Source organism: Ursus maritimus, unplaced genomic scaffold (genome assembly GCF_017311325.1).
Source record: "Ursus maritimus isolate PB19 unplaced genomic scaffold, ASM1731132v1 scaffold_17, whole genome shotgun sequence".
Lineage (NCBI taxonomy): Eukaryota > Metazoa > Chordata > Mammalia > Carnivora > Ursidae > Ursus > Ursus maritimus.
In genome coordinates this window covers 37,095,315-37,118,721 of record NW_024424119.1, presented here as the reverse complement: position 1 = coordinate 37,118,721, position 23,407 = coordinate 37,095,315, and the positions used below count along the sequence as shown (strand labels likewise).

General features: G+C 48.5%; 1 protein-coding gene across 1 annotated transcript in view; it reads left to right on the top strand.

Moving 5' to 3' along the window:
- The window catches only part of EPB41L4B (erythrocyte membrane protein band 4.1 like 4B), a 126,298-nt gene that overhangs the window by 45,955 nt on the left and 56,936 nt on the right, over positions 1–23,407 (top strand). Inside the window, 12 exon segments of the mRNA XM_040631688.1 lie at positions 881–923; positions 1,774–1,852; positions 3,765–3,809; positions 5,640–5,692; positions 10,577–10,697; positions 11,750–11,837; positions 12,005–12,093; positions 12,390–12,459; positions 12,556–12,725; positions 14,933–15,042; positions 17,024–17,054; positions 20,258–20,291. Of these exon segments, the coding sequence (XP_040487622.1) occupies positions 881–923; positions 1,774–1,852; positions 3,765–3,809; positions 5,640–5,692; positions 10,577–10,697; positions 11,750–11,837; positions 12,005–12,093; positions 12,390–12,459; positions 12,556–12,725; positions 14,933–15,042; positions 17,024–17,054; positions 20,258–20,291 (933 nt within the window).

The following is a 23,407-nucleotide window of genomic DNA, read 5'->3' as shown; positions in this document are numbered from 1 at the left end:
ATCAACCACTTGGACATTACAGAGGAATTTTCATATGAGGGAAATGGTTTTGTGATTTCCTGGGGTGGATAGGACCCAAGTGTTCTTTCTGATGAAAATGACAGGAAATTGAAATGTCCTCGTTGACCAGAGCAAAATTATCTCCGGCAAATCCCTACCTGTCTTTCTAGCTTTCTTGGGGTCCTTTTCCTGGCAAAAGAACAATGGGGTCATGAGTTTGGGTTTTATCATTTGAGCATTTAGAGCGACAGAGCTCCAGGACCCGTGCGCGGTCAGAGGTTCGCTGCAGCGTGGCTGCCAGTCTTTACCAGGCTGATGGCGAATCGGGAGAAGATTGAGTGTAACTTGAGAAATTTAGAAGGAAAAGCTGACGTTGCACCACTGACCAGAAGGGCCTCCACAGACCAGTTAGTTAAAAGGTTTTAAGTTCTTTTAGGCACATCTTTGAAAAGGTAACTCTCCCAAGAAAAAATGTACTTAACAGTACCTAAGCATAGATTTTTTTTTTTTAAAGATTTTATTTATTTATTTGACAGAGAGAGAGACAGCCAGCGAGAGAGGGAACACAAGCAGGGGGAGTGGGAGAGGAAGAAGCAGGCTTCCAGCGGAGGAGCCTGATGTGGGGCTCGATCCCACAACGCAGGGATCACGCCCTGAGCCGAAGGCAGATGCTTAACCGCTGTGCCACCCAGGCGCCCCAGATTTTTTTTTTTAGTACCATCCCACACAGTTTGCTGATCCCCAGCCTGAGAACCCTGATCTGGTCCGATCCCCGGTTTTATGGGTAGAATGACTAAAGTTTATAGAGGAGGGTAAATGTGGGCTGTATCGTCTAGCTGATGAATGAATGATTCCTAAAGAAACTTTTTCTTTCTTTCAGCACTGGCTGGATCATTCCAAACCCATAAAAAAGCAGATGAAAAGTAAGTAAGCGAAATTTAGCCTCCTCACTTATTTCTTTTATCAGAGTGTAAAACCCCTTGGCCAGTGTTTTGAGGTATTATGTTTTCATCAGGACTCAGGAGCGTTTTTTAAATAGATTCCGTGTTAAGTGGATGGTTTTTCATTTCTTAAGGCTGGCCAAATGTTAGAGTTTAAAATTTGGCTAAGAGTTTTTGGTAGATATGAAAACACAGACCATGCTGTCATCTGAAATCAGGCACCCTTGCCAAAGAGAACTGGTTAATTTGCTCTTCGGAAGCATGAATTTACGCCTGTTGCATTCGTTTGCTAATGAGTTATGAAAGTAGACTAAGAGGGTATGGGAACGCTGGGGCTGTGACAGTCCGGTCCAGCTCGCTGGTTTTATAGGTACGGTAAGCCCATTTCTTCAGTGTTGTGTGTGCGTGGGTCACTTGAAGACATGCAATGCTTTACAGCGTCCTCACGGTATTTTTAGATTACAGAGCCCTGGCTGTTTACACGTCACTTTCCTTTAGCCCACTTCGTATTTTGTAAAAAGTTAGTGTCTGTTTGGAATATCTTGGCAATTGGGTGAAAGTAAAATGTCAGCTCTTAGTAATTCATCTAGATGGTTAGGGTTTTATTCCAGAATGAGTTCTTAGCTACACCGTCCTTGTCAACACGAAAGCACATCTTAGTTTTCCAGGCTTAAGGATTGAAAAGAACTCCCTAGCTTTCTATGCCCCATCGCGCCCTCCCCGGTGTGATGGTGAATGTATGACTCAACTTAACGTGTTTTTCCTTTTGTCCATTCTCTGATCTTCAAAACTGGGGGAAAACATCTTCAACTTTCCATCTTCATATGTTTAGTTGGACCTGCTTATGCTTTGCACTTTCGAGTTAAATATTATTCTTCAGAACCGAACAACCTTCGTGAAGAGTTTACAAGGTAGGACAAAATGCAGAACAAGATTCCCCTCTTCCCCGCCTTGCACTTACCTTATAACTTATGGGCCCCCTGAGTTGTAGGGCTGCCTCCTCTTCTATCTGCTGACTTGATATTCTGAGCAAGAGTCATTAGTACTTTGCCTGTGCTTGTCTCTGTATTCTCTTGCAAATCTATCATTTGCTTAATTTGACCTTTTTCTCAGTGAATCAGAATTAAAAGATTTATTTTCTTGTTGCATTTCTATTTTGTTGGGCTGTGGGTAAATTGGTGAGTTGTTCTATGGCACTTTATTTTTGTCGAGGTACAAAAAGGGAAGGCAGGTATCGGAACAGTATTTCTTAGTCCCAAATTGCCATCTTATTTTTTTTAAGGGGCTGCACAGTATTCCCTTGATTGCTATGATATCAAAGTTCTTGGAATCCCTTCATGTTATCTTTCAGCCCCACTGGATTTCTTTGAAAGTGTGCCTGCCTATGCCTGTCTCTTAGACTTCAGAAACAGTGTTGAAGCAAAAGAGACTTTAAAAACATTTTAAGTATGGAATTTCCCTCCAGCGGCCCTTCTGACAGTGAGATTCTCTGCCCAGCCTTCCACTGCTTTAGATGTCCCCAGAACCTCCTTGTCATTTGCGTGATGGACAGTAGCGGTGACCTGTCAGCTCATGGTGGTGGCCATTAGCCTGGAGATGACCACCTAAGGAACACTTTAAAGTCTGCTTATTATCATACTCCACCCTGGAGAGGCCTACTGGCCTTTCATAACTAGGTTTTCCTGCAGAAATTGGAAGTTCTGGCCATGTCAGCCCTATGTTCTCTTTGATGTGAGTACTCAGCTCAGTGGTGGCTAAGCAGCTGTCAGAAGCAAGAACATTCTGGAATGTACTAGAACCTTCAGCTCCCCTATTCTTTGATTTCTGGGTCACCCACATTCTCCTAGATCCATTCCAACAGAGAGTGACCATCTGCATTGTTTTCAAAGTTCAAACAAATTATTCTAGAGTTCCTCTTCAGAGTCCTTTATGAAACATGCTGCTTCTAGCCATCATCAAAGCCAGTGATTCTTAACCAGGGTTGTGTGAATCAGAAGCACTTAGGAAGCTTTTGAACAAATCAGATTCCTGGGGACCACTCTTGCATGTAAGGCTGATTCCGTAGGTATGGGGCGGAGCGTGGGTAGCTTTGGCTTTTACAAAGCACTATAAGTGGTTCTGATGCCCACATCTTCCTGGTTAAAAAAAACAACACTTAGTTAAGCCAAGACACTTAATTTTTTTACTTAGGTGAACTCCACTTGTGTTATTTGCTGCTTTCCTTTCCCCATTTCTCATTACCCCATAACCCCCTCCAGCTCAGTTCCGGGATTTTTGGGTGTGTGTGTGTGTGTGTGTGTGTGTGTGTGCTTGTGCACGTTTGTTTTTTAAAAGAGGGAGTCTGCAGTTAACCTGCATCAGGAAAAAAGCCTCAAGCAGTTGCTAACTACAGTCAGCTGTAAACTTTCTGATACAAGCAGCTGCACCCTTCCCGGAATCGGCTGGTGGGACTGGCTGTGGGCCAAGTGCAGTGGCTCCGCCCCATCTGTTTGATTGGCCACGTCGCATGCCCGTGTGTGAGCTCTCTTCTCAGGCACCTGCGGTGCTGCCGAGGCCATCACTGGACTGTGCGGTGTTCCATGTTCCATCCTCCAAGTATCTTGCGAATTCCAACCTTGCACTCACCTGCCTAGCTAGGTTCTGGGATGCCTTCTTGCAGACTCAGGAGGAGATGCTTCCACCAAAAGTTCTCATTTGATTTGGACTCCTTTTTACAATGCGGAATTCTGGGCTGTGCGTGGGGCGGGATCTGTGATGGGCAGTTGGGGATTGGAAGTGGCTGGGAAAGAGGCCCCTCTGTTGACTTTTGTGTATGTTTATCAGGTACCTGTTTGTTTTACAACTCAGGCATGACATTCTTTCAGGAAAGTAAGTATGTTTTTGTTCTCCCTCTTACCCCAGGATAGATCATAGTATATTTCTAAATCACTGTTGTTGTTGTTGTTGTTTTAACTCTTCTACCCTTGTTCCCTTTTCAAAATTCAAAAAAAGTACACCAGGCATTGTAAAGTGAGTCTAATACTTGTATCACTGTCATCATCATCTTATTTTAAATGATTACTATATGGCTTGAAGCATTTCCAAGAGCATTTAATATCTTAAGTGATGTGCATTTGGGAATAATTCTCTCCCTGATCACATCACTGCCCCATTCATAATGGCTGTTGTCGTATTTGCAAGCAAGATACGTTATTAGTATGTATACACGTACAAGCCTTTGGATAGTCAGAAGTCTCATTCATCACCATCTGCATTTAAGCAACGAAAACAGGTTAGGTTCTGATTCTGATAGGAGGTTTAGACATCTCATCTCATTTCCTTTTCCCCTCTCGAAAATGGTTTTTCAATACCGGCCCCCGGGCGACAATGATTGCTAAGCACAAGAAGCATTGGCACTGACGTGGTTGGTCTCGCCTGCAGTACTTACTTTAAAAATGGGAAATTTCCGCCGTCCTAGCCTTTACAGTTGTGTCACTTTTCCGCATATATATTGACCATTTTCTGTGCCACGGAAAACAAAGACTATACTGAATGTAAAAAGCAACCCCTGATGCTGAAAAGAGCACATCTTGATTCTGAATATAATCAGAAGGAAATTTGAAAAGTGATTTCCGAATTTGCAGACTCTGCATCGAACGTATGCTCTAAAAACCTTAGTGCAATACCCACCATCGCACACGTAGATTGTACAGTGTATACATTTGCCTTATTCAGCCATGCGATACAGATCTTTGGTGTGTGTATTATGAGTGTGTGTGTATCTCTCTCTCTCTGCATACTGTGCTCCTCATACTAAAGGCCTCTTAACTCTAGTAATTGTCTTCAGTTTGGAAAAATATTAATGGCGACATCTCGCATTTGTACAGTACTTCGCAGTTTCCGTGCACTTCGGCCTGATTTACTGTACTTCAGAGCAGGATGGTGTTCTGGTCCCAGCACTGCCTCCTACCAGCTGGATGACCTTGAGCAAGACCCTTGAACACTCAGTTTCTCATCTCTAAAGTGGGGGCGGGGGGGAGACCTGGCAGCACCCGTCTTCGGGGTTTATAAACGCCGTGCACTGACCACATCCGGTCGTACACGCGAAAGGCTTTTGAAAACTGTGAAGTTCTGTACCAATGCATGTCATTATTATTTTTCTAACTCAATTTGTAGTTTGAAGTGTGAATGAGATCAGCGATTTGGGGTGTAGTAATACACGTCTGTGGCTCTGCCTCCCTTATACTTATTAGAACGCTTGAGTGTATCCAGCTGTCTTGGCAGTGTTAGGTATTGTGTCTGTCTGTTTATTTTTAACATTATGACCTGGTTTCAAGAAAGATATAAGGCAGCTTGAAAAGGTGCATGTACTATATCAAGTAAGTTTCAAAAATCACAAGGCAAAGGGAAGGCTTTTCATTCTACTTCCCAAACTTCCCCCATTCTGGCCAAATTCAGTACAGTTGCCCACAGGGTGGATAGAAACCATACCTAGGTTGGGTGGTTTTGCTAGATGGTGAGACTGACTTTGGGAAATAGGTAGTGGAAGTTAGCTTGTTTGCAGTCTTTCATGTGGACAGCAAAAGTAGAAGCCGCTGGGAAAAATCATTATCTAAATATCACTACCTTTTGAAAAATGACTTTAATGATATTTTGTATGGTTTATGAGTATTAAAGTTCATATACAGAATTAATTTCCTCTGTTTTTTTTTTTTCAAGATTGAAATGCCCCTATGAAACGGCTGTGGAATTAGCTGCTCTCTGTCTACAAGGTACATTCTTCTTTAGTGGTAATTAGCATTTTAATGTTATGCTCTCCTTTCAGCAATTGATTATCCCGTGTGCCGGGCTCAGTTCTCTACTTTGGAGGTATAAATGAATACAGTACGGCCTCCATCTCCAAGTAGCTTGTGGTCCTGTGAGGATACGGCAAAACCACACACAGGGTATAACGTAGTTCCCACAGAAAGGCCTGCAGGGAGCTTGGAAGGCGAAGGCCCTTTGGGAGAGATAAGTAGATGAAAATGAGCAAAGGAATCAAGACACAAAAGAGAAAAGTGCAGAGAGGCACCAGCAGTCGAGTGGTGTTGGAGGGTGGAAATTCAAGAACCTGGAGAAGTGGACAACCTTGAACCCTGTTTAAAGAGCATGACCTTCATGCTGTCAGCAGGCCTCTGAAGGCTCTTAAGAGGGAGGCAGGCCTGGTCAGGTGTGCATTCAGAAAGGCCACGCTGACTGTGATGGGGAGAAGGGACTGGAGCAAGACCAGGGCTGGGGGTGCAGTAAGAAGGTGTTGCTGTAGTAAAAGGAAACTGACTAGGGCAGGGGGGTACACACGCGTGTACACACACACATCAAAAAAACAACATTGGTGGTACAAGAGAAGGATCTGGTCATTAGATCACTGTTGAGAGGGGAGTCAGGGAAGAGTCACAGAGGGCACCCGATGGTGGGTGATGGGAGCGTGAATGGTTAGAGGAGCTGGCTCCAGTGGAGATCATTTGTGGAGGGCCTCTTGGCTGAGAGGTGCCAGTGGGACCCCCAGTAGCTTCTTGAGTGTGCACATCCGGCTCTGTCAGAGAGGTCAGGCCGAAGCATTGACTGGGAGTCATCTACTTAGAGGCGGGACTTAGATGGTAGGTTTGCCTGCACGATTGTCAACGTTCACTGTTCCATATTAGGCACTGGTCGATTTTAGTTTCAAATGCACAAGAAACACTTGCTAAAGTCTCCAGGATTAATTAAGAGGTTCCTAACATGTAACCGCACATAGGAATTTTATCAGTACATCAGTATGTTGTGGTTTTGTTCAGCAGTGTGTTTATCAGCTTCTATGGGATAATGAATTATGATGTATTCATTCATAATTACTATTTAATTTTGAATACCATCATAAGATTTGGCTTCCAGCTTTTGTATTTGCCAATTCTTAAAAGTTGATCTAAGTCTTCAAATTATAAAACCAGTACAAATTTATTATAGACTATTAGGACAGCAGCACAATAGACAAGTAGAAGGAAGGAAGGAACCCATCATCCTGCCATGCACAGTCAAGAGTTTCTGTGAGTTAGGTGCAGTTTTTAAAATGTAATTCCGATCAGTCATATACAGTTTTTTGTATGATTTTCTACTTGGTATTTTTAGTGCACATATTTTGTCATAACGATGGTTTTTAATGACTGCAAGATACTCCCCTTACCTGACACTTCTATTCCTTAGTCACTTTTTAATTCTTGTTCTCTAATGGGGGCTCGCATGTAGTAGGTGCCCAGGAAGTATAGAATGAATCGAATGAAGTTGGAGAGGCTCTTCAAAGACTTTGGTTGAAGGGGGGAGCCTGCTCGTGAGGTCTGAAAGCACAGGTTGTAGAAGGGACAGTGTTGTCCTCTGTAAATGTCTGTGCCAAACACAATGCTAAGGGCTTCACGTCCACATTTTCCTGATATAACAGTCCTTATGGTGAATGCTATAAGACTCTATAATGGCTTGGGGGACATGGAAATCTGCTCTCCATCTTGGCCAGGTCCTCATTCTACCAGCTGGCCAAGTGGCATCTACTCTAGAGTTTCTGCGTCTCCAGGAGGTTCTGCCGTCAGAGTCGGTAGCCCGGCCATAGTCAGAGTGTAGTTAACAGGATGAAGTCACATCCCTGTCAGACCCGGGGCCATCAGTCCACTGGTCCTGAGCCAGGAGAGCTCGAGGCACACGCATTCTCATCTTCCCCTCCCCCGCATCCTCCCTCACTTCCTGCTGTGGGGTGAAGGCATCAGCACACTCACAAAGTCCAGCTCTGGTAGGACCGCTTGCTGCGCCCCAGAGCCGAGGCAGACGTGAATGAGATCAGCTGTCTGTGTGCCTTTCTTGGGGAAATGACCCATTTGAGTTGGAACCACAACCTGGTGTAATTTAAGATGCAGCCATTGTATCCGCTACAAATGAAGAAGGCTGAAGGCTTAGACACACAAGGCGGGAAGGTCTTGTTACATTGTCCCTCTGGGGCCTCTTTTCCCTACATCCCATTGGGAAGTGCGACAGCCTGCCTTCCAGTTCCACCCCAGGGGAACCAGCTTGCGTCAGGCCATCAGGATCACTGGAGCGTGTCTGGCTTTGAATAAAATGGAGGGTGTGTTTCTTCCCTTGCTTGAGCCCCGAAGACATAGTTTTGCTGTGGTTGTCCTTGAATGAACGGTTCTCCTCCAGAGTTCTGACGCAGTGGCCCTGAGTGAAGGCTGTGCTCTTTTGGGGACTAAGTTTATGATAGATTTGAAAGTTAATGGGATGCCTGGGTGGCTCAGTCAGTTAAGCATCTGCCTTTGGCTCAGGTCATGATCCTGGGGTCCTGGGATCGAGCCCTGCATCAGGCTCCTTGCTCAGCGGGGAGCCTGCTTCTCCCTCTCCCTCTGCCTCTGCCGCTCCCCCTGCTTGTGCTCTTTCTCTCTGTCTGTCAAATAAATAAATAACACCTTAAAAAAAAAAAAAAAGAAAGAAAGTGAGGAAGTAAGTTAATCCAGGCACAAAGAGTGGGAGGAGAACGGGACCATCATTTGCTGTGAGTCCCATGACCTTCTTTCATCCTCACAGTAGCTCCCGTTTTACTGGCGGGGCATCAGAGACGGAGAGCGGTTAAGTGGGTTGCCCAGGTCGCAGGGATAGTATATGGTAGAGGGCGGATTCCGGCTCTGCTGCGTCTGAGCTCTTTCCGCCACCCTCCGCCCCCTCCATAGCCAGAACCCTGGCTACAGAATTCACAGACAGTGGAGTGTCGTTTTGCCACTTGGAAGATTCCTGGAAGGCAAGTGTGCTGTCTCAGCATACGTGTAGCAGGCATCGCTCAGGCCGTGTCTAGTCCTGTAACGGTGAGGAGGGACACTGGCCCCCGTGCCTGGTCTTAGGAAAAACCTTGTCGTTGTCTGGTTTCTCCCTGCTGTGCTTGATGATGTTAGTGGTGTCGCCGAGACATCACTTAAACCCAGAGCTCTGTTGCCCCACTTCGGCCCATGGGTGCAGGGGAAGTGTGGTTCACAGGAAGGAGATCTCTTCCCAGACTGCCCCTCTAGCCTCGCCAGCCCCCCAGCCTCAGGGTGAGCGCTTGTTCGGTCAGTGGTAGCCTTGGGAGCCCAGCCCTCCTTCGCTGGGTGAATATTTCCAGAGCAGAATCTTCATTTGTGCCTTTGCCCGAGGCACCGAGTAGCTGCACACCGTGCGCCAGACCACCTGGTGATTTCAGGGTCCGTCCACTAAAGAGTCACAATGAGGGGCTTCGGTCAGGTGAGGTCCCCACCCTGTGTCAGGCAGTGTCCCATACTGCTCTCCCCTGGCCCCTCTGAGCTTGCTAGTAGTGCTTCATCTGTACGGGCAGAGAAGTCTCACCCACTTCTGCAAGCCCGTCGGAGTCCCTCCAGAGACGGTGGGCTCCGGGGTTGGACAGGCTGCTGGGTACTTAGGGAGTTGCTGTGACTGGAGGAGCTCAGACATGTGCTGACTCATCAGTTGGTGGGATTTCTTGTGTTGAGCCGTGGTTTTCAAGGTGTGCTCCCGGGTCAGCTGGGAACTTGTTAGAAATGCAAATTCTCAGGCCTGATTCCAGACCTACGGCATCAGAATCTTGGGGGATGGGGCTCAACAGTGTGTGTTTTAGGGAGCCCTCTGGGTGATCCTGATGTGCACGCAAGGTCAAAAGCCAGTGTTGCAGACCCGTGCTTTCCAGAGTAGCCTGTGCACCCGTCACCTGGGCTTCTGGTGAAAAAGCAGGCTTGGCTTCAGTAGGTCTGGCGTGGAGCCTGAGATTGGGCATTATAAGCAAACTCCCCGGTGATGCCGAAGCTGGGGCACCCTTTGTGCGGCAGGGCATCAGAGAAGCCTCTGGAGCATTCCTTTATGGCCTGGGGTCTGCTCCCTGAGCTGCAGGGGTGGGGTCCAGGGTAGGGAGAGTGGATTTTTTCATTTGTGTCTTGGAGGCATGGGGCCCCCTGTGTCCTTGGGCCCTTCACTCTGTGGGGTACTTGGCGAGAGCAGCTAGCATACCGTGCGCTTTGGGCTTCAGGCTGGGACTGCTCAGGTGGCCGCTCCTCTTCTCTGAGCTACTGTCTTCCTCCTGGTTCTGGCTGACTTGCCGCAGTTGCTCCTGCAGCCTTGTCGCGCCCCCCCCCACCCCCCGGCCGCCTCACTCCTTCCCTCTCCCTCCTGGCATATTTTCCCCCAGATTCTACATGTACTGAATTCTTGATTGGTCCTCTCCAGCACTGCAGACTCAGGAGTGCTGCTTGGACCCACCCTTAGCGAGAGCCTGCTCGAATGGATGTTTCCGAGCAGGTCCTCATTCCCTGCAGTTGCCTTTTATTGCAAATCTGGGCTCTACCACTTCACGGGGGAAACATCATCTGGGCCTCCTCGGGTAGGAGAAACAGTCGAGAAAAAGACAGGCATCACTGAGATAATGGTGTTTTGCCCAAGGGGGAGGGCATGAGGGTGATTCTTGGGGATTCTGGATGTACGTGTGGACACCGGGCGGGAGTTCAGCCCTCCTGGAAGGAGGGGGTTCTCCACGTGGGGATATGTGTGCTTCATAATCGTGCAAACTGCCTCTGGACCTGGTTGCAGCAATCACTGAAAGCATTCACTGTCTCCTGTTTCCTTCCCTTTTATGAACCTCGCAGCGGAGCTGGGGGAGTGCGAGCTTCCAGAACACACGCCAGAGCTTGTGTCTGAGTTTCGGTTCATTCCAAATCAGACAGAAGCGATGGAATTTGATATCTTCCAGAGATGGAAAGAGTGCAGGTACCGCGATGCTACCAGCTAGCATTCTGCTATGTTTATTTCGTGATCTGTAAGTGTGTGTCGGACTCTGATGTGCCGGCAGAGTGGCTCTGGTTGAAGACTGTCAAACTGCATCTCCAGCTCTTCACTGATCTCGCCCGTGCCTCTCAGTCCTGTTTTGCCAAAGGGCCCCATGACACCTGCCTCTCCTGAGATACTGAGATAACAGGCAGGAGTACACGGCGCTCCCGTTGCTCCCTGATGACAGAGCCTGGTCCTGATTGGCTCGTGGCTGCCGGGGACACCGCTGCTCGCCTGGCCTCCTAGAGAGAGTGACCAGGCTCTGCCTCGGTCTGTTCACCCGCACACGGGCCTCTGTCCGTGGCCTGAACCTTCTAGAGTAAACCCTTTAGAGACCCTTACAGGGACACTGGTGTTTGAGACCGTGTGTTGTACAGCATTACATTTCAGGACGTGTGGTCACCACAGCTACATCCAGCCTTGTCGTTTATGGCTTGGCTCTTTGCTCCTTCTCCCCGGGGTCTCCCTCGGCGACAGTCTCATGCCTTTCTGCCCTCCCAGCCCCCTTCCTGAACTCTGCCTGCTCTGAGTCAGTCTTGGACTCAGAAATGGAGCCTAGTTTTCTCTTGTCCCTCAGTCCTTCTCAGGGGCCTGAGCGCTTTTTTTGAAACTGGAAAGTGATGCTAGCCCACTCTCGTACCACGTCAAAACAGGAGAGGAAGGCGTGGCCGGGGCGTCGCGGTGCCACATCCCGTGCACACCGCAGCCGGTCCTCGTGGGCAGCCAGTGGTGTGGCATTCCGGCCTCTTTACCCGGCGTGGGCATAGCCACGTCCATGCACACAAATTGTTGCCTTCCGTGTGCACATTACAAGCACTGCTGGCGGTCACCTTTCTAGTCGAGGGGCAGTCTGTCCATGGAGGTCTTCTCCTGTTCATCTACACCCTCATTCCTTTCATCGCTGCAGACCATCCCCTAGTGTGCTTGTGCCCTTCAGAATCCTGTGGGTGTACGAGCTGCAGTTTACATGTGTTTCCGTTGGTTTTTCTAAGGGGAAAGAGCCCTGCCCAGGCGGAACTGTCCTATCTGAATAAAGCGAAGTGGCTGGAAATGTATGGGGTAGACATGCACGTTGTCAGGGTAAGAACCGTGTGCGGTTAAGTGACGGGGTCTCTTGGGGTGCGCTGCGGCCAGGCCACGTGTAAACAGTGTGCCAACAAAGCAACGTGGCGAGGAAACTGTTTTGCATTCTGCTCTGTGACGACCTGTTAGAACCCTCTACCGATTGTCCCTTCGTTTATTTGTAGGGAAGAGATGGCTGTGAATATTCTCTTGGACTGACCCCGACAGGCATATTAATCTTTGAAGGAGCTAACAAAATAGGCTTATTCTTTTGGTAATTTAGTTTTGTCTAATATTAAAAATGTCTTTTCCTATCTTGTGGTGGAATTCTATGTGATGGATGATGACGGAGGGAGATTGGCAACACCCAGATTTGCTTGAAAAACACCCCCTGCTCTGCCTTTGTGGGTGTTTGGCACTCTGGCCCTGAAACTTCTGCATAAATCACGCTTGAATGAATGAATGATTTCTGTAGCACACCTAAGCTTAAAACGAGTAGAAAGGAAACTGCTGTTTGTGTAGATAGCCTTCCTGCCGATTGTACTTTTAAAGTGTTTTCTCTCTGCCCAGGCCTAAAATTACCAAAATGGATTTTAAAAAGAGCAAATTGACTCTGGTCGTGGTGGAGGACGACGATCAGGTAAGTCCGGCCCCGGCGTGCCGTCCTCGCTGCCGACAGGGCCTCCCCGAGGTCGCTGAGAGCCCCTGAGCCAGCGCCTCGCACTTCGCCTCTCAGGGCCGGGAGCAGGAGCACACGTTTGTGTTCCGGCTGGACAGCGCCAGGACGTGCAAGCACCTGTGGAAATGCGCCGTGGAGCACCACGCCTTCTTCCGACTGCGGACACCAGGAAACAGCAAATCCAGCAGATCGGACTTCATCCGCCTGGGGTCTCGCTTTAGATTCAGGTGGGCACTGGGGTTTTCGCGACGTGGATGCCCCGTTTCGACAGAGGGCGGCAGGGATGTTTCTCGTGAATGGAGCAACGTGTAGATCTGTGTCCGGGGGCTTGAGTCGGGCGTCCCGTCCCTGCTTCTTTCTTGGGATCTGACCTTCGGTTGAGTCCTAAGCTTTTTGAGCCTCCGCGTTCTCATGGATAAAAGTGGGACTAATGAGAGAATTGTCCATCGCGGACGTGTCGCTGGAACTATGCCGTCTAAAGCAGTAGACCCTAGCCACATGTGGCCATTAAGATTAAGTAAGATTAAATGAATTTTTTTTTAAAGTTGTCTATTTATTTGAGAGAGAGTCCGTGTGTGAGAGATTTGGGGAGGGGCAGAGGGAAAGAGAATCTCAAGCGGACTTCCCGCTGAGCACGGAGCCCAACGTGGGGCTCGATCTCACGACCCATGAAATCATGACCTGAGTCAAAATCAAGAGTCAGACGCTCAATCGACCGAGCCACCCCAGTGCCCCAAGGTTAATATTAAATAAATAATTTAAGCCTGGGTGGCTCAGTCGGTTAAGCATCTGCCTTTGGCTCAGGTCATGATCCTGGGGTCCTGGGATCGAGTCCTGCCTCAGGCTCCCTGCTCGACGGGGAGCCTGCTTCTCCCTCTCCCTCTGCCGTGCCACCCCCCCCCCACTTGTACTCTCTCTCTGTCTCAAATAAATAAATAAATACAATCTTTACAATGTAGTTCCTCTGTCTCACTAACCACGCTTTAAGTGCTCAGTGCACGTGAGGTCGACAGACTTAGAACATGAGGTGCTCTAGAGCTTTTCGTGGACCAATGTGTGATCCTCGCAGCAGATTTAAGGCCATAGGTCCTCTGATGATCCCCATTTTACAGATGAGGCAGGGGCTGAGGGGTTGCGTAATCTACCCGGAGTCCTAGCCAGTTAAGTGAGAGCTGAGACTCAACCCCAGACCATCAGGTCTTACACTTTAACCACTACCCTTGCCTTTCCTGCACCAACGTCAAGAAGTTTGGTGATGGTAAAGAGTGCGAGCAGGTGTCCGTGTGTGTCCCAGTGACCCAGGGTGGGCTCAGTAAATATTTGAATCTGAAAAGACCCCGAAAACATGAAGAATTTAATTTTTCACGTCTTTTTACTTGTGACTGTAGGACCGTGTCTTTCAACATACATAAAAATGCCCTGGAGGCTTAATGAAAATGAGGATTTATGACCTCATCCGAGACCCCTGTAATCAGAATCGATGGGGTGCACGCACATGTGCGTTCAGGAACAAGGCTTGGGAATGCGCATTTTAAATGCCCTCCCCGGGTTGGTTTCTGAGGCTCGTTTACAGATCTGAGACTCGCTGTCATAAGCTCTAAAACTTCACCTGGTTCATAACCTCTACCCACACATGGCCTGTCCTTGAACTCTGTTGAATATGCCAAAAAATGCACTCATTTCAGATTTATCTGCTGTGCAAGGGATAGCGGTTGGGATGGTTACCAAAGCGGCCTTTGCCATCCTGGGGGGAAACTCCGCCAGGATTTGGCCAGACCAGGCTCCCTTCTGCTGCTTGAGGAGAGGTGAAGAAGGAAGGGAGGTTGGAGACAAGGTTGCCCCTTGGAAGCATCTAGAGCAGGTGGCCAGTGGTCCCTTCCGTGTGAGAAATCGTCAGCCGAGCACGGCTGGAATACAGCAGCGATCAGATAAAAGCAGCACGCGTCCTGGAAAGGGCAGCGAGGCCGCACGGTGGTTGAAACCCAGAAAGCCTTGGTGAGAGAAGAGATGTTTCCCTTGGCATTGTAAGAAGGCCACGGTTGACTTAAGTGGTCATTGAGAACAGCATTTTAGAAGAGGTAAATGGCTATGTAATGTGTGTTATGAAAGGTTATTTTATTTGTGAATCATTGTTCTCTCTCGGTCAGATGTTCTGAGTACTTGGCCCTGTTTGGTTTGTGCAGCCAAGTGGCTGGTACCTAAATTGCAGGCTTTGTCTTTCAGTGGAAATATCTGCCCCTATGATACAGCTTGGATTTGGCAAAGCTTATATTTCCAAACGCGAGGCTAAATTTAGTGTGTGTCTTCACCAAATGAGTTCATGATAAGTTGAAATTTACATCGGAGCTCTTGAAAATAGAAGCGTGCTTCCAAATATGCATAATGTACTGATACTCTGATATTGGTAACATGCAATGAAATATTTACTTTCCAGCGGACGGACAGAATACCAAGCCACACATGGCGCCAGGTTACGAAGAACCAGCACCTTTGAGCGGAAGCCTAGTAAACGCTATCCATCCCGGAGACATTCGACATTCAAAGGTGGTGTGTTGTTCATTCTCCCTGGAATTTTACATTATAGTTTAGTGGGTTAAGCCCCATGGACCTTGGTAACGCAGTTCTTAAAGGAACTTTCTACGGTTCTGCTCTGCCATTCTGAAGCTTTTGACAAAATCCCGATGGGAGGAATTCTCTTGAGGGGAATCAGGCCACTTTTGCTGTCCACTGTCCTTAGTTTTTCCCATTCGATGTCATTCATTTTCTTCTCCCTCTTCTTCATACTTCTTTTCTTGTGCCTCTTGCTTCTGTTGGACCTGGGACCTTAGGAATATCTTGGTTACCACGTTTGCCTGTGGAAGATGATGCTGTGTCTTAGGAAAACAGTCCCTCCTCTCCTCCATTTTACAATTTCAAACGGGGACATTAGTCTCATGCTAACCAGAATTCTGTCCATGTAAAAGCAGATCCAGAACTTTTAAATCCTGGACTCAGGTCCCGAGGTCCATCCGAACACACATGCCCTTGAATTTAACCTGCCCCTCCCCCCCTTTCCAGAACCCCCTGAGCCTTGTCTGTCAGTTACAACTGTGGCCTCACGCGTGTTGAGGCCGGGTGCCCAATACAGGACCAGTCAGTGAATGAGCAAGTGGCTCGTTTAAACCCGGCCTCCACATCCCACCTCCCAGCTCTCCTCTGTCTGCGCTTGATTGTTCCTCCCTCCGGGACACCTAGTTTACCATTGAACTGTGAGCCCTTTCATGGCACGGCCTTTGTGCTCCCAACCCCCCAGGCCCTCCCCTACATATCACTTACTCCTAGCGGCCCTTCCATAGGTTTTCTTTGTATAACTCAGGGCTTAGTGGGCCTTTAGGGGACCCGCACCTTTACTTCCCCCCTTCTAGAATCGTCAACCTTGTGTTCCCCACTGTTTCCTGCCTTTTTGAACCAATGGGGCAATAGCACGCCAGCCAGAAGCTCTCTAAAGTCATTCTTGGCTGCTCTAATGGGGAAAAATGGCCAGAGCCCTGGAAATGTGGCCTCACCTCCAAGAAGGACCAGAGGGTGAGAGGACTGGGGGCATGCCCAGAGAAGGGTGATGATGGATGAAGGTGATTGATTGCAGGAACTGGGAGTGACAGGTGATGCGGTGGGGGAGAGAAGGAGGGCTGTGTTGCTTCCCTGTCAAGCCTTATGCCTGCTGTGGTCCTTTGGGTCAGTGCTGTCCAGAAACACTCCAAATAAGGAAGAGCTTCCTAATGGTGTTGTCCAAAGACAGAGCCATCTCAAGACTGCTGAGCTCCCAGGCCCCGGAGGCGTGTGCAGGCACAAAGGGAAAGACTCCCTGGTATCACAGAGGGAGGAGGCGGTCTGTGACTTGACCCTTGACCCCATGGGTGGCTTTGGGGCTCTTCCAGACCACAGCTTCTCTGATTCTCCTCTGCTTTCCTTCCCAGTCTCTATCCTCTTTTCCTCTTTTGTTTTACTGGCATTTTCTCCAGCCAGAGTTCTGGCATCTCTGTGAAGCTTTTAATGATTGCCCACACTGCATCCTTTAAAGAACGAGGGCGAGTCTAGATACAGGAGTTCTAGCTCTGTCCATGGTCCCTTCCACAGACACACACCGCTGCTCCAGCCAGAAATGTCTGTCCTGAGCTCCCCGGTGCAGGCAGGCTCGTACTTCAGCCTTTCTCATCCCCTTATGCTGTCTTTGATTTTACACACCTCTCTGTCTCTGGGTCAAGACTGTGAGCTCCTTGACAACAAGAGTTGTCTCTGATCTCTGCATCTGAGCGCACCTGGCCCTGGGAGCACGCTCAACATTCGATGGGTGAATTGGAGGGCTTGGCCCACGGGAAAGGAGACTTTTCCTCCAGAAAGGAGAAGTAGCGAAGGTGAAGATTTTGCCTCCTGGGGTCAGGACCCCTCTGAGATCACAGAACTCTCCACCCTGGTCATTGTCATTGCGTGGTGAATAGTGATACAGCTCTCTAAGATGACATACCTTTCTCTTTTTCCTTTAAAGCAAGCAACCCGGTGATAGCGGCTCAGTTCTGGTAAGTGCCCCCAGACTCTGGGGTACAGCTCTTCTCTCTAATTATTGTCTTTATTTGCAATGTTGACTTTTTCCTTAATATAATTAAACCACAAAGTGAGTCATCTGATGATTTTTCCCCCCTTTTTCTGCTGCCTGGCTATACCATCCTCCTGGTTTTCAATAAGTACACAATAGAATGTTCCGAGACAGTTTTTTTTTCCTTTTTAAAATGCAGCTGCTTTGTTTGCATAGCTTTGTGCTTTGGTTATGACAACGGTGGGCGATAAAGGTGAGAGGAGGGTGTGCGGCCCACTGTGCTGATGGCACGGCAGGCAGTGATGGGAAACAAAGGCTGAGCTCTTGAGCCAAAGCTCCACGAGAGCAAATGCTGGATCCACGGGGTGACGTGCAGGGTTTACAGTCATACAGCAGAGCAGCCCTTTACTAAACACCTTTATTGAATGTCCTGCAGACAAAAGAACATGTCAAAAGGCTGAAACTCCGGCACAGGTGTGAGCAACCTTTTCCTGTAAAGTGCCAGATAGTAAATACTTTGGACCTTGGAGGCTATGCTATCTCTTTCGTGACTGCTCAGCTCTGTTGCGGGCACACAAAAGCAGCCGTAGACGGTGTGTAAATGAAAGAACACAGCTGTGTTCCAATAAAACTTCCCTCATAAATGCAGGTGGGCCAGGCTCGGCCCACGGGGTGTGATTTGCCAGCCACTTCCCCAGCACAGGTGTTCTTGATCTTTGCTGTACATGGAATCACCTGGTGAGACTTGAACCCCGCCCCCCCCCCAGCCACTCAGCCAGACCATGCCTCAGGCTAATTGCTTCCATTACGGAGAGGGGGACCCAGGCATCTGGTTTTTTAAAGCTCCTAGGTGATTCTGGTGTGTGGCCCGGGTGAGAACCACCATACCACCTCCCACAGACCTCTTTTTTGCTCTCTGAAACGGCTGTCATGCTAGAGGGTCACAGGCTGTAATTGTTTTGGCCCTGGTGTCCAAGCTCCAGCCACCGGTCGCCCAGTTGAGTTAGCTCCTGGGTCTTGCCCGGCACAGGTCTCGGAGATCTCAGAGATGAGCACAGCTTGACTCTGCCAGGAATTCCGGACAGGTGGCAGGGCCCGGCGTGGTGGGGAGTGGGTAGCAGATGCCCTGGTGGGTGATGAGGATGCGGGCCGGGGGACCAGGAGGCCCCCGGCCTCTCCCCCAGCCTTGCTTCCATCCAGCTCTGCGGCCTTAGGCCTTCCTTCTGGGCCTCCTTTTTCTCATGGAAAACGAGGAGGTTGGGCAAGATCAGCGTTGGTCTTCACTTTTTTAGCCTTCGATGTTAGACCCCTGGAAGAATCCTTACCTGGAAGCCCAGCTTTGAGCACAGAACGAAAGTGGAGCTGCTCTGGGTGAAGCCAGGCAGAGAGGAGGAGGCTGGGCCTGCCTGTTCACCTGCTCCCTCTCCCCCAGGCAGCCCCAAGACACCTGGCAGGGCCCCAGGGTGCTAGAGAACACGACTAGCCCCTATATTGCACAGCTGGGAACGCGGCCTTCTGTCTCTGATTCCGGGCTCTACCTGCAGCGCCATTCTGCTGGGGGGCAAGCGGGTGACTCTTGTGTCTGCGTTCACGTCTCAGCACCTGAAGAAGGGGCTCCAGAGTCCTGCCCCCTGAGGGAGGGAGGAGGTCACCGGGTTCCTTCATGGCTTCCTTGCAGGCCCGCAGGCACGCCCGTCTCTAGGATCCCCGTGGCAGGTAGCCTGCGCAAAGTAGTCACACCTTTCTGCACCTGTCAACGTGTCTTTGATTTCTCAAGGGCTTGTGAATTACAACATGTCTTTCCTTTGCTTTCTGAGGAAGTGACGGCTTTGTTTTTCCCTGGTAAAATTATATTTTCCTTTTAGCCTCTAGTGGAAATTATAGATATATTGGGGACCAAAACAAAAAAAATGCCCACTAGGGGAAAAAAACACAACACAGTAAATATACCCTTTAGGAACAAATGAGCTAATAACCACTGTTTGCAGCTGTTCAGTTGCTCTTCACGGCCTGTGGGATCCCGGGGTGAGTAGGATTGCTGTGGGATCCAGGGCTGAAATTGTGCTCTGGGCTGCAGAGGTGATACCAGAAAAACAGCACCTTGCAGAACACTTACCCTTCCTGATGAAATCCAGCTAGAGGTGATTCTGGCCCCGAGCCTCTCTGTGCACTCGCCCTCTCTGAAAACTGGAACACAGAGCCATTTAGACCCCAAGCTAGACTCATAACAATGAAATGTTTCTCTCATTGTTGGAGAAGCAATAAACCTTGATTTCAAGCACACCACCCTAGCAACATAGCCCAACGATTGTGCCGGGTTTGTGGTTTTCCTGGTAGATGCCAACCTTGCGTATGAAACATTGCATTTTATGTGTGAAGCCAGCCTGCTCCGCCCATGTATATATCTCTTTTTAATTTTTTTTTTTTTTTTGCCAGAATAGTTATACTTAAGAGTCCATCAAAATAGAATCACGCATGTGGAGCCTGGACCATTTTTGCAGCCCCTCAGGGAGCCTACTTGGCTTTGTGGAAAGTACATGGGCTTTGGGATGGAGCACATGTCCCTTCCAGTCCTGGCCCTGCCACGGTCTAGCTGGCTGGCCCTGAGCAGGTTTCCTCACTTCTCTGTTAGGCAACCTTTCCTTTATCTGTAAAATAAGGTGGTACCAGTTATTGACCTCATAGCCTTGTCGTGTGGGTTAAATAGTAACAGATGTGAAGTTCCCAGTACAGAGCCTTAAATGGAATGAGCGAGCGTTCCCAAGCGAGCGGTGGCCAGAACGCAGCACTGTTGGTAGCCGAGGGACCCAAAGCGGTAGTTGCCCAGGAGTGGCTGGTAGCTCTCCCTGAAGTTGGAGAAAGCTCTGGCTGGCCACCCAGCAGTGCCCGCGCAGACCTGGGACGGGAGCTAAAATTACTTGGTTTGTCACCGAAACATGACATCATGAGTGGGATTCTGGAATATTGCCTTGTGTGTCTATCTGTGAGCTCGAAAGTGCCGAACGGAAGTTGCTGTTTGGTTGCCTTGGTTATATGTTCATTTAAACAGCTAATAACCAAAAAAGAAATGGTGTTCGTGGAGGTTCCTAACAGGGTTGGTAGGATTTGTCGATGATTGTTAAATAAATCACTAATAATGCCACTTTACAACCTGTTACGTTACGATTTTTCCCTTCTTTTCTTTAGCTCTAAAACAAATCCCGAAGTCCATAATTACCAGGTGAGATACTGCTTTTAAAGATTTTCATTAATACTTCTTAAAGTTTCAAAATTTTCTACATTCAAGCAGTCATTATGCTTATAGTCAAATTTCAAAGAAACAATAGCAAAACGTTTTTTGTTGGTTGGCGGGTGGCAGGGGTGTTGTTTTTATTTTTTTGAGAAAACAGTAAGAGGAGAGCCTTTTTCCGTGACCCCTGGTCCCTCTTGGTCATTTCAGCTGGGCCTTTTTTTTTTTTCACATTGTCAGATGGTCAACAGCAGGGACATATATTTAAGTTTCTGGGTGGTCAAATACAACCTCTTAGGGGCACTCAAGCGAGACCGTGTTTTGTCAGTGTGTTCTCGGCCTCGGGAACATGAGTCCCCTGAGATGTGCCTCTGGGAAAGGATGTCTTAGTCACATGTTTGGGGAATGGTGTGTCCTTCATTCCCCTTTTTGGATCCTACAGTGCCCCTTCGGGTGTCAAAAGCACTGAGAAATCCTGCAAAAAAGACACGATTTATTTATATATTTTTTAAGCCATTGTTTCCCCAAATCATTTGACTATTGAACAATCCCTCCCTATTAGAAAAACAACAACAACAACAACAACTAGCCTCTCACCTCCCTGCCTACCTGTTTTTTGGATAGTGTAATCTGTTAACATCAGCGGAGCATTGGTTTCTAGAACCTTCTTCGTAGGGCACTGTGCCAGGCCTCTTGAGCCTGCAGAAGGAGCACAGAGAGAGGTTTCCCTGGCTGGTGTTCTGCTCTTCTACTGGGTGGCCAAGCAGGGCCCCCACCCCCTGCCTGCCCACCCACCAGTACCTGGGGGTGGCTCTTATTGGCCATTCACGGCCTTCTGCAACCTGGCTCCAACCTGCTTTTCTACAGTTACTCCCCCCCTCCTTCCAGCTCCTCATCACACATCATGTGTTCGGCTCTCAGAGAATCACATAATCATTGCCCCATAATTTCTTCCTGCTGTTCCTTTGTCTGTGTTTCCCTGCCTGAAATTCCCTTACCTCTCTGTGCATTAAAATATGCTCCAGAGCCCCCTCAGAAGCCACCTCGTCCATCAGGGCCTTCTCCCATCCTCTTGATTGATAATCACTGACACCAGCGGTCCTCAGTCCTGCAGCTGCACAGTAAAACCATCTGGCAGGGGCGCCTGGGGGACTCAGCTGGTTAAGCATCTGCCTTCGGCCCAGGTCATGATCCCAGGGTCCTGGGATGGAGTCCCGCATCGGGCTCTGTGATCAGCAGGGAGCCTGCCTCTTCCTCTGCCTGCCATTCCCCCTGCTTGTGCTCTCTCTCTCTGTCAAATAAATAAAGTCTTTAAAAAGAAAGAAAGAAAGAAAAAGAAAAAATAAAGAAAGTAAAACCATCTGGCAGGCTTTAAAAACATAACTGGTTATTGAATCAGAAGCTCTAAGATGGTTTGGGTGTCGGACAGCTTCTGAGCACCTGAGGTGGTTCTGAGGAGCAGCTGGGGACAGTGCGGGACAATGTGTCCCTCACCGGGTTCCTGCTTAGAGGCAGCATCTGTGTCTGATGACCTCCTCACTTGGGGCCGTATTTCTTGTGCTGGGTGCGTTCGGTCCAAGGACACTACTGTCCTGTCAGCAGTCTGGTTTTGAATGTCCCGTGTAAGAAGCTACTCCAAAGGCGCTCACCTGGGAGCATTATTCTGGTTAGTGTCTTTCTCGATCTTTTGTTACTGCAGATATTAATTCCTTAGATGGGGGTGGGATCCCAGTGTATGTGATCTTGACAAGGTCTCCGAGGTATGTTTCGGAAGAATTTTGTGATATCATCTTCTGTACGTGACATCGTATTCCTAATGTGCAGAACTTGGACGTGACTTCTGAGTTTGGGGGAATAACATGCAAAAAGTGCTTGGAACCTGGTAGGGGTACAGCCAAGTTTCCCAATCTCGATGCCTTCTTTAGGTTCTTGAATCTTCTCGGTCACAGGTTGGCTTTTTGGTTTGGAGGGATTTTCAGGTGTGAGGGGCTAGCTGGGGGGGGGGAAGAGCTGTGGATGGGTGGTCCCTGCTTGAAGGCATGGAAAAAAATGAAAATAAAGCAAAGCCTTCCCTGCCCAGAGAGAACATAGAGACAGTTGTCCGTTGGACTCCAGGCACGAAGACTGTTACCTAGATGTTGTTCTCATAACAACTTTGGCAACCCCTGGTCCTCTACCCCTTGCCCGTCTTAGAGGTTCTGTGTTGCTCTGTTGAGGTTTGGGAGTGAGTTGACTAGGAAGAGAACGTCCTGAGAAGTGGCCTAATCGGTAAGCATCTGAGTGCTGAGAAGGGTTTTCGGGATGATGGGCTTGCAGCTTCCATCTTCCTGCGAGCTCAGCCAGCGGCAGAAAGGATGGATTGCTGCGGTTTTGATAAGGATGCTGTTGACGTTCGGGGAGGGGACAGTTCTTCACTGTGGGACTGTCCCGAGAGTTATAGGATGTTTAGCTTCCCTCTTTCTGTCTGGTAGTTAAAGGTAATCCTGTAGTCACCGTGACAAGCAAAAGTGCACATATATATTTCCAGTTGTCCCCAGGGGAACAGAACTGCCCTGGAGAGAACCATCTGGGTTAACATTTAAAAATGCTCCTTGACAGCTTTAGAGTGCGAATAAATTTCCAAAGGAGACATAAGGAAGCTTTGGGAATATCCTTCCAGGTCTTTATGGATGAGGTACCCACCTTGCACTAATGAATCTGATTTGATTGTGTTTGAAGACAAAGAGTAGAACAGAAGTTCCGTTTCTATTCTGGATTATTCCCTTCTGCTGGAGATCCAAATGGTGGAGCCTCATCTGGGGACTCGTTGTGTGACCAAAACCCTTGAAGCATTTCAGCTCTGGGCAAATCATCTAAACTCTAGGTCTCTGTCTCCCTGAGAGAGGTCTGCTTTCACATTTGGCTCCTGAGATCTTTTCTCCAGATCCTTTTTCCTCTAGCATGTCATTTTGGGGGCTGCACACTTCACTTGCTGACAGGTATCTTTGAAGGAAAGAGGCCACTAGAAGACAGAATAGGCAGGGAGGGAGGGTATCTTGATTCCTGAAAACTGAATGAACAGAATTACTGAGAATTTTCCATAATACAGAACAGGTTTCTGCTTATTA